The sequence below is a fragment of the Bos indicus x Bos taurus genome, chromosome 2 (genome assembly GCF_003369695.1).
Source record: "Bos indicus x Bos taurus breed Angus x Brahman F1 hybrid chromosome 2, Bos_hybrid_MaternalHap_v2.0, whole genome shotgun sequence".
Lineage (NCBI taxonomy): Eukaryota > Metazoa > Chordata > Mammalia > Artiodactyla > Bovidae > Bos > Bos indicus x Bos taurus.
Window position 1 is genome coordinate 134725278 of NC_040077.1, and position 12339 is coordinate 134737616.

General features: G+C 65.4%; 1 protein-coding gene across 11 annotated transcripts in view; it reads right to left on the minus strand.

The window, feature by feature from the left end:
• The window catches only part of ARHGEF10L (Rho guanine nucleotide exchange factor 10 like), a 159987-nt gene that overhangs the window by 64963 nt on the left and 82685 nt on the right, over positions 1 to 12339 (minus strand). For 9 of the 11 annotated variants that reach the window (XM_027522159.1, XM_027522163.1, XM_027522176.1 and 6 more), the window contains 7 exons: positions 9541 to 9649; positions 6872 to 6978; positions 4661 to 4738; positions 3313 to 3492; positions 2409 to 2525; positions 1103 to 1195; positions 192 to 365 (listed from right to left, as the gene is read on the minus strand). In XM_027522159.1, coding sequence (XP_027377960.1) covers positions 192 to 365; positions 1103 to 1195; positions 2409 to 2525; positions 3313 to 3492; positions 4661 to 4738; positions 6872 to 6978; positions 9541 to 9649 — 858 coding nt within the window. Of the gene's footprint in view, positions 1 to 191; positions 366 to 1102; positions 1196 to 2408; positions 2526 to 3312; positions 3493 to 4660; positions 4739 to 6871; positions 6979 to 7722; positions 7910 to 9540; positions 9650 to 12339 lie in introns of those variants that run through there. The other 2 variants (XM_027522191.1, XM_027522182.1) reach the window with 1 other exon arrangement.

Genomic DNA, 12339 nt, shown 5'->3' on the forward strand with positions numbered 1-12339 from the left:
GAGAAAGCCCACACGGCAACAAAGCCCCAGCACCATCAGGGTAAATAAATAAATATTAGGGGGAGGAAAAAGAGAGACTTACGGTCAAGGTAAGGTCGGCAAACCCCAGGGAGCAAGGAGCCACCCCTCTCAGCCACCTGGAGGCGCTGGGAGGCGGGTGACAGGGGCGGTGGGCGGGGGCCGGCACCCACCTTGTTGAGGCTGCTGCGGTCGCTGACGCTCTTGGTCAGCTGCTGGATCTCCGCCACCTGGTCAGCCAGCCGCTTCTGTTCATTGAGCTTCTCGGCCAGCGTCTCCAGCTCCGTGAGGGCCAGCTGCAGGGACAGCCTATCCGGGTGGCCCCTGGGCGTGTTCTTCAGCATGTCCTGTGGGGGGCCAGGGGGAGCCAGGACTGAGACCCCCCACCCCAGCAGACCCTCCACTGGCTGGGGCCACAGCCTCAGCCTCCACAGTCCCCACGGAGACCCAGCTGGACAAGGACCCAGCCAGGAGCCTGGGGAGCTGGGGCCTGACAGGGAGCAAGGCCTAGAGAAACAGCCACCGCGTGAGAACGTGAAGTCACGTGACCGGGTGGACCCAGCCCTGACTCACTGACGGAGAGTGTGCGGAGACGAGACCCACTCCTGCAGCTGTCCACTCTGAGGACAGAGGAAAGACGCTGCCGGGGCCCTCGGGGGCTCACCTCCTGACCGAGGACCCCCGGCAATCAAGGGGGCTGTCCCAAGCTCTTGGGGCCAGAGTGGGGGCTGACACTCCCTAGGGAAGCCTGGAGCACCAAGACCAAAGCCCTCACAGGGCCTCTCTGCCCTGCCAGGGGCCCCAGGGCACTGGATTCCACGTGCCCCCCACCGTTGTGGGCGACTGTCTGCACCCGTCACCAGGTTCCCACCAGGGGAGGGAAAGGACGCGGTCGCACTGAATGGGCTCCACCCCGGGGGCGAGGAAAGCGGGGCTGGGGGCCGAGCCCCTGCCCACCCTGCATGGCCTTCGTGAGGGCTGTGGATGGCGGGGCAGAGCCAGGCCTCCCACCCAACCCCACCGGGCATGCACCAGCCCTGGCTGCACCCTGCAGGGCGGCGGCCGCCAGAACCGGCTGCGGTACCTGCAGCAGGAGGATGAACTGCGGGAACCTCTGGATGGGCTTCACCATCAGCCCGTAGAGCGTGACGCGGTCGGGACTGCACACTTGGCGTCGCTGTTGGGGGAGACGGCGTCACTCGCTGAGCATCTGCGGCGAGAGGCCGGCACCCGGGGCACACCTGTGCCAACCCAGGCTCCTCTCCCCAGCATGCTGGTCAGCCTCGGGCCAGAGGGAAGAGCCAGGGAGGCCCCTGGGTCCGCAGCCAGGGGCCCTTGCCAGCACAGGGGCCCCCTGTGCAGCCCCACACCCTCGGGGGCCTGGAGCACCACGTTAAGGTCTCCGGGCCGAAAGTGCAAGAACTAGGCCCTTCAGCCGTTTATTCAAGAGGCCAGGCCTCTGGAAGGAGCTGAGACCACCTTTCCCTCCACGTCAAGTAAGGTGAACGGGCCCGATCCCAGGGCGGGGTGGTCACGGGGCTTCTCACTGCCCTGGGTGTCGCTTCTGTCTCCACCACGCCACCACCTGCCACCTTGACACCTCGGCCCCTGCAACCCAGGGACGTCCCCACCGGCCTTCGCTTCCACCCAAAGCTTCACCGGCACCCCAATGCCTGCATTATGACATCCCAGGCCCTGGGCTTGAGGCCCGGACCTACCTAAAGTGAACTCAGAGGCTCTGCGCCTCTCTCCCGGGCACCCCGTGCCCAGGATCCAGCTGGACTTGCCTCTAACCTTTGCCCACCGCCCTGGTACCTGGAAGACACTCTCCCATCTCCCTCTGTTTCAACCCCACCATTCCCCCAGGACCCGCATCATGTGGCACCCCGTTGAGAAAGCCCCTCGTCCCTACGGGATCTAGACTGTGGGTGTGTCTTCTGAGGCTGGGGGTCCTGGCCCACCTGTGCCCTCTGCTGGGCAGGGTCTCCGTCTGAATTATGACCGCGCACCAAGGAGAGGGGTGGGGACGTGGCCGCATGGCTACCCCAGGCCTTTAGTCCTTTAAACTCTGTTCTCCACATGACCCCCAGCACTGAGTCCCACCTGAACACCCACCCAAGCCCAGCCCCCTTCAGCAAGACATCACGGCCCTCTTCTTCCTGTCAAAGCTCCAGACCCCATGCGGCTTATAGACCCTCTAATTCTCAATCACCCCCTTAGGGGTGGGGAGCAGGGGCTCATCTCCCGTGGGACTGGGGATGCCCCAGAGGAAAGAAGAGAGGTGCCTGGGCCAGAGAAACGGTGGACAGTGCCCCTCCTCCTGAGAAGCCTCCTTGCCCCCGCCACCGCCGGGCTCTGCTGGGAGGAGCCCCAGACCGCCCCGCACCCACCTTGAGGAACTCGAGGAAAGCAGGCTTGGTGAGACAGGCCTTCTTGATGATGGACATGGCGTTGGTGAAGTTGTTCACGTAGTCGCTGTACACGTCTAGCACCATGGACTTGGAGAACTGAAACAGGCGTGGGGGCAGCCAGGGAGGGTCACATCCAGGCGAGGGGGCGGGCGGCACCCCCACCTCCCCGCAGCCACAGCCCTCCGCTCCCGGGGGGGTCTCAGCTACCCTGGAGGTCAGGAATCCTGTCACCTAGTGCGGGCAGCGGACAGGGCGCAGAGAGGCGCAGACACCAGGTCACAGGGGTGCCGGGGAGCCGGGCTGCGGGCAAAGGGAGCGGGCGGGCCTGTGCTTCACGCACCCCTCCAACCCACGCCCCCCACCGAGGACGGTGCTCCCAAAGCAGGCTCTGCTAACCTGACCCTCTCTCACCCCAGGCATCTCTCTGGGGCCCACAGACGTCCGTTTCAGAAACCTTCAATCCCCTCCTTACACAGATGGGGAGCTGAGCCCAGAGGGAGCCCAAGTTTGCAGGGGGCGCTGGGAACAGGCAGATCGCCAGGCATACGACCCAGCGGGCTGGCCCTGACCGGCCTTGGGGTCCTCGGGGGCCGGTCCCTGCTCGGTGTGAGCGCTCCGCGGGGGGGACTTGAGATGGGCCGGGTGGCTGCCCACAGCGGCCAGCCTCCTGGGGGCGAGCACCGGACCGGGACACGTCTGCCAGGACACGCGGCACGGTGTCGCGCCCTCCCCGGCTCAGGCCGGGCCGACTGGGGCGCTGCTACCCTCGGACCCCGCTGGCGTGGACACGGGGAGCAGAGACGCAGGAGGCCGCCCCGAGTACGCCCGTCAGGGCCGCGGTGTGCGCCTCGGCGGGCCAGGGAGGGGGCTTGGGGACACCTACCGAAGCCACGAAGAGGTCGCCGATCTTCTCGGTGGAGTCCCACTCAGCCACGCGGGAGGACAGGGCGATCTGGAACATGGAGTGGCAGTGCAGGATCTCCTTGACGCGGAAGAACACCGCGCGGCACTTGCGCGCGCTCAGCGCCTTGGGCTCCATCTCCATCAGGGGGTTGCGGTAATCCTGCGGGGCGGCGGCGGCGGGTGAGCGCCCCAAGACGCGCCCCCACTGCCCTCAGGGCCCCCTGGGCGCGGCCAGCAGAACTCCGTGGACCCGCGCTCCCCACCCCGCCTGGACGGGTCTCCGTGAACGCAGCAGCCTGGGCCTTTCCACCGTCCGCAGCCCACCCCGTGACTTCGGTGGGAAGCTGGGTTTGGGGCAGACGCCTGCTTGCAGGGGGCGCCACGGAGGCAGGCCCCAGGGGCTGGCGCCGATCGGCTCTGCCCACAACTGAGCCAGTCTGCCTGACGGAGCAGTGGCAGCGACGTCACAGTGAGACCGAGAGCCACTGTCTCCAGCCGGCTGTGTCAGAAACACGGGGTATCCTGTCTCCACCTATCCGAGGTCTGGGCCCCTCCACTGTGGATCCAAGCTCGGCAGGGGAAGCGAATGTTCCGAGTATTCTCCCACCCCAACAATGCCCCTCCCCGGGATCCTTACAGACAGCCCACAACATCCCTGAAGAGTCTCTGATTCAGGAACACAAACTAAATAGACCAGGCCGGCACACCTTGGTCATGCAGGGATCTACTCAGCACTTCCTGGGCATTCTGATGGCAAGGGAGCGGGTGAGCCCGACACCCCACCCCAGGAGCTCCCGGACATGGGGAGCTGTGGCCCCTCCCCGGGGATCCCAGAGGGACGAGGAAGCAGGATCTCCTCCAAGCACCAGAGGGCCCACAGTCGCAGGTCCAGGCCTGGGGGCTCAGATGGTAAAGAATCTGCCTGCGGTGCAGGAGACCTGAGTTAGATCTCTGGATCAGGACGATCCCCTGGAGGAGGGCATGGCCACCCACTCCAGTATCCTTGCCTGGAGAACCCCATGGACAGAGGAGCCTGGAGGGCTACAGTCCGCGGGGCCACAAAGAGTCAGACGTGACTGAGCTCCGTTGGGTTTTCTCTCAGGGCCACGGGACAGACCTCATGTCATTGAACCCCAACGTCGTTTCAGAAAACCCAGTCATCCCGTGAGCACCAAGGCACCTAGAATTCTCGGTGTCCCCCATTCGGAGCTCCTGCTGCTCCATAGAAACACTGGCTTTTGGCTCCTTCCCTTGAAAAATGCCCACAGCCCCCAAACACTCCTTGTAACGTGCCCCTCGCAGGGCTCCCCAAGCCCCTGGAGTCATACCTGGAGGACCCGCTTCAGAGAGTCCACGTAGCTGCCCTCGCTCTGCACGATGGAGCCAAGGATGTGCCTCCGGACCACCTGCTCAGGCAGAGAGCATGATCAGTCAGCACCCGTGCCAAGGATGCCCAGGTGAGCACCGAGATGGGGAGAGGCGTTGTGACAGCCAGCGGAGCAGCAGGATTTGTCTCTCCCAGAGCCACTCCTGGACCACTGGAGCCTGGCAGGCTGGCATCACCACCCAGAGCCCCTGCCCACCCACTCCAGACGACGCCCCATGCTCCCCAGATGGCAGCATGTGGTCCGGGGACGCGGGGACTCCCGGGTCCTGCCTGGTCTCTGCAGGCCCATCCAGGGATTGGGAACCACCACGCTTCTCCACGGGACGGGAGGCCTCCTCCGTCTCTGGACCACCCTTGTACAGAGCTCTTAGACGGAACTGAAATCTCAGCTCCCGCCACTTACAGATCTGATCCTTAACCTACCCCTCTCCCAAGAGACAGTCCTGAGCGTGTACCCCAACCCTGCTCAAGTGGACTCTGCTTCAGGCTAAGCACCCCAGCCCTTCCCTTCCCCTCTCTCCCCGTCTCAGCCCAAATCAGCACCTCCCCGGGGCGGCCCAACCATCACCCACTCAGGAAGCCCTCACGTGGACACAGCAGCACACGGGGGCGGAGGCGGGGCCTTTGCTGCACAAGGGGGCAGGGGACGGGGCCTTTGCTGCACACGGGGGCAGGGGGCGGGGCCTTTGCTGCACACGGGGGCGGGGGCGGGGCTTTTGCTGCACACGGGTGAACCCATTGTGCAGCAAAGCTGGGACAGGGTCTATGAAAGGTGTCATAGGCAATTGGTGTCTGAGGGGGTAGCCTGCCCACCTTGGCCCGGGGCCGGGAGGGGACCCCCAGTGCGCCCCCGAGCCGTCCTGAGAGCGGCGGTGCAGGTGCCCCCTACCACCATCCCTCCTCACGCTGGGGCACCCTGTGCCTGTTTTCCCACTGCCCTGCCTGGCCTGCGCCTGACTGTGCCACCCCCCCGGCTGTGTGACGAGCCAGGCCACCGCCCCGCGAACGGAAGCTCTGTCCAGGACTCCCAGTCTCCGGGGTGCCCAGAGCAGCCCTCGGCCTCCGCCTGCTGACATGGGGGGCGGTCCTATGCCGCGGGCGGCCAGAAGCTCCCCTGGCCTCTCTCCAGTAGACTCCAGGGGTCCCCACCCCCAGCTGTGAGCACCAAGCATCACTGGACATGGCAAAACGTCCCCTGGGGGCAAAATCACCTCCACTGAGAGCCACTGGCCTAGAGCAACTAACATCGCTGCTCCAAGAAATGAAAGAGGCTCCTGACCCGGCCAACACCAGAAAGGGGAAGCCCGGCTGCTGGGCGGGCAGGTTGGGGTCCCGCCTGGCTCTGAGCTCTGACGGTGACTCACTGCACCAGGGAGGAGGCTGGGGGCCACCACCCCGATGCTGCCAGGGCCCCAGCAGAAGAAAGAGGGAAGGAAGGAGGCAGACGGGTTCCCGAGACGAGAAGTATGGCCAAATCTCTCATTTTCAAAAGGGGTGCAACCCCAGGATGTCCTGCCAACGCCAACCCGGCTAATCGCTCGATGCATTTGCCACCCCAACGCGTCTTGCCCAGAGCCCTCGTGACCAGAGGGAGGCAGGGTCGCCTCCCAGCCTCGTAGAGGCCAGCCATGGGCAGGACCTCAGTCATGGCTCTGCCACACGGGGTCCCAGGGCACAGGTGCCCTGATCTCGATGTGACCCTCCGGGAGAAGAAGGCACCACCCAAGAGCCAGGCTCCTGGGAAACCTGCAGCGCCTCTGGGTCCGAGCTGACGACAGGTGGGCAGACGGGGGGCCAGGCGCCCCCAGGTCTCCTCTGAGCTGGGTGGGCTCGAGGCTGCCCAGCTCTCTCTTGACTGCAGTCCGTTTCTTCCAATACCTTCGTTCTTTTTGCAGGAGCTGCTCTGGCTGCCTCGAGGCTGGGCAGCAAGGGTGCCAGGGGCAGCCCCCTACCCCCGGCACAGCAGCGCCCACCCACGGGGTCCACTGTGTCCAGCGTGGTGCAGGTCGAGTGGGGTCCCAGGAGGCCCCTTGCCCAGCTGGACTCTGCCACTGACTGTTGCCTCACCTTCCAGACCCAGATGGGTGTGGCCCCGGGCAGCAGGCTGGGACCCGCCATCCCACCCCCTGGGGACACCCACACCCCCACAGACCTGCTGCGGGGTCAGGCCAGCTGGCATGGGGCCCAGCTCCGGGGCTGGGGGTTTGATGTCCGAAACGCTGACCTCCAGGAGCCCCATGTCCTCCTCCTCCGAGTCACCTGCAAAGGGAGCTGGGCTGGTGACACATGCCGGGCAAGAAGGACACACCTGCTCAGACTCCAGGAGCCGGAGCCGCCACCTCCGCAGCCCAGGGCCCTGAGACAAGCAGCTCCTCAGAGCGGCTCAGAGGGTGCAGCCCTCCTCGCATCCTCTGGGGAACAGCCTGCCCGGACACACAGGTGAGGGGCGATGGAGCGAGCAGGGAGAAGGCCACGGGGGCTCAGCTCTCAGGACCCACTCTACCAAGTCCCTGGCCCTGCTCAGACCCGCCCGCTTCTGCCTGCCAAAGGCCAGGCCGCCCATGTCCCCATCACCAGGCACTAAAAATAGTTTTCTTCTGGACGCCGAAAAGAGGGAAGAAAGCAAGCCCTGAGAACAAGCTGTTTGGCTCTGTGTTTTCATCTCCCCCCCCCCACCACCACCAAAAAAGAGATCCAAAAGGGAAAATGCTCAGCTGGAGTCCAGCAGGGGACATGCACGCGAGTGGGGGCGGCTCTCAGAGGGCAGAGCCGGGCAGACAGAGTTGGGTGGAGAGGCAGAGTCAGGCAGGGCGCGGGCCCAGGAGCCGCGGACCCGGGCCCGGAGACACGGGGCCCCGCACGGCAGACGTGGGCCCAGGGACACGGGGCCCGTGGCCTGCAGCCCTGGGAGCCGGGTCAGCAGCTGGGGCCGCGGGAGGCGGTGCAGGGGAAGAGGGAGGAAAGGCGCCCGGGGCGGGGCGGGGACGGGCTGGCGGGCCTTACCTGAGCAGGAGACGGAGGAGGAGGAGGAGGACGGGCCGCGCCCGGCCGCGGTGGGGTGGGCACGGGGGAGGGCCCCCTGCCCAGCCCACATGGCCCCCTGGGCCCGGCCCCGCACCCAGCCCGGCCGCCCGGCCCGCGGCTTCCTCTTCCCCCACGCGCCCCGGGGGAACATTCTTGGCCGGTGATTCGAGCCAGCCGTGGCTATTAATAACGCCTCTGGTGGGAGGGTCACTTTAGGAAAGGCTCCGGGCTTGCAGGCGGGGTGGGGAGGGCCCAGGGATGGGGAGGGTGACCAGGGACCGTTCTGGCCAGCCAGCCTGCCCGCCCCGTCCCGGCTCCAGGCCTCTCCGGGTATGGAAGGGCTCCCCAGCCCAGCGTTCCCTCCCTGATCGGGGCCGGGGCTCCCCACACAGCTTGTAGTCAAGCACATGCCATGGCGGGATTAAGCCCATTTCACAGATGAGGGGAAGGACCGGGCAAGGTCACGCGGCCAGGAGGCTGTGGCGCCAGGGCGGCAGCCCTTCACCAAGATGTTGTCCGAGCACCAAACACCTGCTTTCTGGGGCTCCCCCAGGAAGAAGGCCTGCCTCACGGGGCGGGCATCTGTGCTGGGTTCTTTCCACATGCCACTTGGTCATCCCCCTGAGGCCCCCCGAGATGCAGGCCCGATCAGCCCCAACATACAGATGAGGAAGCCGAGGCACAGGGAGGCTCACGTGCACAGATTTCAGGAGGGTGCGGAGCCTCACCGTCCTGCCTGGGGTGGACGCCTGCGCTCACGGGGCCCTGAGCCCTCACCCCCGGCCTCACTCCAGCCAGAGGAAGCCTCTTCCGTCCCCTCCACGCCTGTGCATCCCCAGCAAGACACTCACCCACTCTGTGCCTGTTCCCTCGTGTCCAGGTGGGAACAAGACAGCCCTCTGCACCGGTTTGGTGCTTATAAGGATTGAATGAGAAACCGCAAAGCTCTTAGCAGGGTGCCTGGCACCCCAACAGACACTCCACAAACGCTGACTTCTTGAACGTCTCATCCTCCCCACCTCCGGAGCGTTACCCACGCCGGCTCCTCGGCCAGAAGTGCCCGTCCCCACCCTGTGCCTCTGCCCGAGGGCTCTGGGTCTGCTTCTGCTCTGCTCTCAGCCCTGATCCTTCGTTCCCACGTTCCAGACTCCCTTCCCCACGCTCTCGCCATGGTGCCCCACCGAGCAGCTGGCACCTCCTGTTGCACGCCTGCCTTCCGCACAGTACCGGGCGCTCCTGGGGCAACTCATCTAACAGTGTCCCTGCACTCAGCATGGAGCGTGGCACTTAGCAGGGCTTCCATGAACGCTGGCTGGTGGGGAGGCGGGTGAACAGACACAGGCGCATTCAAAGAGGAGGTCAGGAGGGACTTCCCGCTGGCTCAGCCGATAAGACGTTGTGCTCCCCAGGCGGGGGGCCAGGGTTTGATCCCTGGGCAGGGAACTAGATCCTGCAAGCCCCAACTAAAGCTCCCACGAGCTGCAACTAAAAAGGTCCAGCTCGCCGCAAGGAAGACCTCACGTGAGTCAACAAAGACCCCTCGTGCCCCACTAAGACCCAGCTGAGCCAAATAATAAATATTGAAAAAAAAAGCAACGATGAGGCCAGGTGAGTGTGAGAGGCAGGAGGCTGAGGGCAGGGACGCTGAAGGGAGAGGCCCACCGGCCCCAGGAGAGACAGGGCCCGCCTACCAGAGCCTGGGAAGCAAGCTGGCGCCTGTGGGGATCAGGCCCTGGCCCCACCATCAGAGGAGCCCGGACACCCGGCGACCTTGGCCCGCGTGCCCCAGCGCCTCACCCAGGACGTCCTTCCTGTGCAGAAAAGACACTTTGCGCATGACGGCGATCCGCGTCTTCTCCAGCCCGTCCTTGGTCCCGCTCTTGGCCGCCTTCATGAGCTGGGTCATCTGGGCAGAGGCAGAGGGGCTCGTCAGGGACGTGGGAGGAGGCCTGGGGACACCTGCCACCACCCAGGGGGGGAGCCCGGAGCCCACCCCCTCCCAGGGCGCTGGCAGCTGAGGCCAAGGGCGGGGCCACACCGAGCCTCCTGGGAAGGGGCTCACATTGTGGGGGCCTCCCTGGGGTCACCCTCTTAGGGCAAGAGGACTTCCTCACCCAGCTGTTTATCTTGAGGGTCCAGTTAAGGACATGGAGGGACACTGGGAACAGCCTCGAGGCCTGGAGTCCTAGGCCTGGTTCAAGTTCCAGCCCCACTGCCCCCTGGCCGCCCGACCCTAGACGAGACACTCAACGTCCCTGAGCCTCAGTTTCCCCCAAGACCCGCCAGGGCCTGAGGACTGAACGGACAGGGTGCAGGCGAGCACGCCGACCGTAAACGGGTGGCACAAGTGCCCGGGTTCCCTTCAGGGCTCACGACGACCGCAGGGGCTCCCTCCATCCCACTGGGGGCACCCCTCCCCCGCCCAGACAGCCACGCTTCTGCTGAGCCTCTGCCTGGGAACCGGGGAGGCTGGGCGCCACAGAGCCGGGCACAGCTTCCCCGGGCGGGCACAGGCCCAGGATGGGGGTGGCAGCCTCACCTCCCCTAACCCACTGCCTTGTCCCCTCAGCCAGGCCACCTCGCCCCCCAGCGAGGCTGCTTCCCCAACGCACGGCCAGTGCTGGAAGTTTCTGCAAGGCAACCCCACTGCCCAACAAGGCAGATGCCAGCCACACGTCACGACTGGCACTTGAGAGCTGACTGGTGCAGTGGAGGACCTCAAGTCCTGGTGATATTTAATTTTAATTAACTTAAACATGAAGAGCCACGTGGCCATCACAATGGACAGTGTAGTTCTAGGAAACCGCCTCCTCCCTGAAGCTCTCTGCTGCAAGTGGGGAGCACTCATCTGGGGGGCCCTGTTCTCTACCCTCACTATCACCATCCTCCAATCCATCTCCCAGTCCCCACTGTAGGAGCCCTGGCACTTCTCGAGGGTCTGGGCCAGGAAGGCTTGCTGAACACCCAGTGGGCGCTGAGGCTGCAGGCTTTCAGAACAAACCAATTCTCTGGAAATAAGCAACAGCCAGTGGGGGTGGAGTGTGGCTGGGGAGGGAAGGGAAGCTCCCAGGCCCCTCCCTGCACCTAAATGGTTCGACTTTAGAGCAGTGATTCTCGGCCTTTCGGAGAGATGGTGGGGGTACCACATGTGCCTGTGAGAATCTAATGAGAGAGACAGATGCTGACCCCAGAAACTGCACAGAGATGCCCACCCTCCTCTGGGGGGTCATACTCCCAGATGGAGGCCTTGGTCCTGGAGCCCAGTTCCTGTCTCAGCAGAGAGCCATTGGGGGGCTGCCCTAGGAACCCCCAAAGTGGTCTTTGGAGGAACCATCAGAAGCTCTTCCTGGGCAAAAAAAAGAGCAACAGGCAAACATGCAAGAGGCATCAACTTACTGGGTCAACCTGCCACCTCCTCCATCGCACAGCGCTGAGGACGGGACAGGCCAGGAGAGCACCCTGGCCCCCACACCGCCCTCCACCATTGCACGGCGCTGAGGACGGGGCGGCCCGGGCCGACTCGGGGGACAGGCCGGGAGAGCACCCTGGCCCACACACCGCCCTCTACCATCGCACAGTGCTGAGGACGGGACAGGCCAGGAGAGCACCCTGGCCCCCACACCGCCCTCCACCATTGCACGGTGCTGAGGTTGGGGCAGCCCGGCCACCTCCACCATTGCACGGCGCTGAGGACGGGGCGGCCCGGGCCAACTCGGGGGACAGGCCGGGAGAGCACCCTGGCCCGCACACCGCCCTCTACCATCACACAGCACTGAGGACGGGACAGGCCAGGAGAGCACCCCGGCCCGCACACCGCCCTCTACCATCGCATAGCGCTGAGGACGGGACAGGCCAGGAGAGCACCCTGGCCCCCACACCGCCCTCCACCATCGCACTGCGCTGAGGTTGGGGCGGCCTGGCCACCTCCACCATCGCACGGCGCTGAGGACGGGGCGGCCCGGGCCGACTCAGGGGACAGGCCGGGAGAGCACCCTGGCCCGCACCCTGCCCTCCACGCGCTCTCTGCAGCCGCTGGGCTGAGGCTCCCTGAGAAGTCACACCTGCCCCTGCCCCCAGCATGGGCTCTCAGAGGGGCTCCAAATAAGGGACCTGCAAACTTTAAAGCGCCTCTCCCCCTTCTCCGGAGATGCCTCCGGTTCTGAGGAATGGGCTAGGCCGCAGGGCGGAGGGCGAGCAGGCTCTGATTCCTACAGACCCAGGCTCGAGTCACAGCTCAGCTGCTGACCGCTGCTGTGACCACCAGCCACTCACCAGCCTCAGTGATGCTAAACGGCAGGTGTAGGGTGGCGGCCTCCCGGGCACCCGGGGAGAAAACGGTCAGACACACATGTACCATCGGTCAATGCGCTCTGAGCTCTGGGGTGGCGCCCAGTGCAGCACTGAGCGCAGGACAGATATGAGCTCACATCCCCCAGGGACCGGCTCTCTTACTGCCACCACCTCACAGGCAAGGAACCCGAAGCTCAGAGAGGTCAAGAGGCCTGCCTGGGACCACATGGTGAGCCAGGGGCGGAACTGGGACTCAGATGCAGGCCTGCAGGGCCCACGGCGCACAGTAGCTGCTCAGTGAATAGA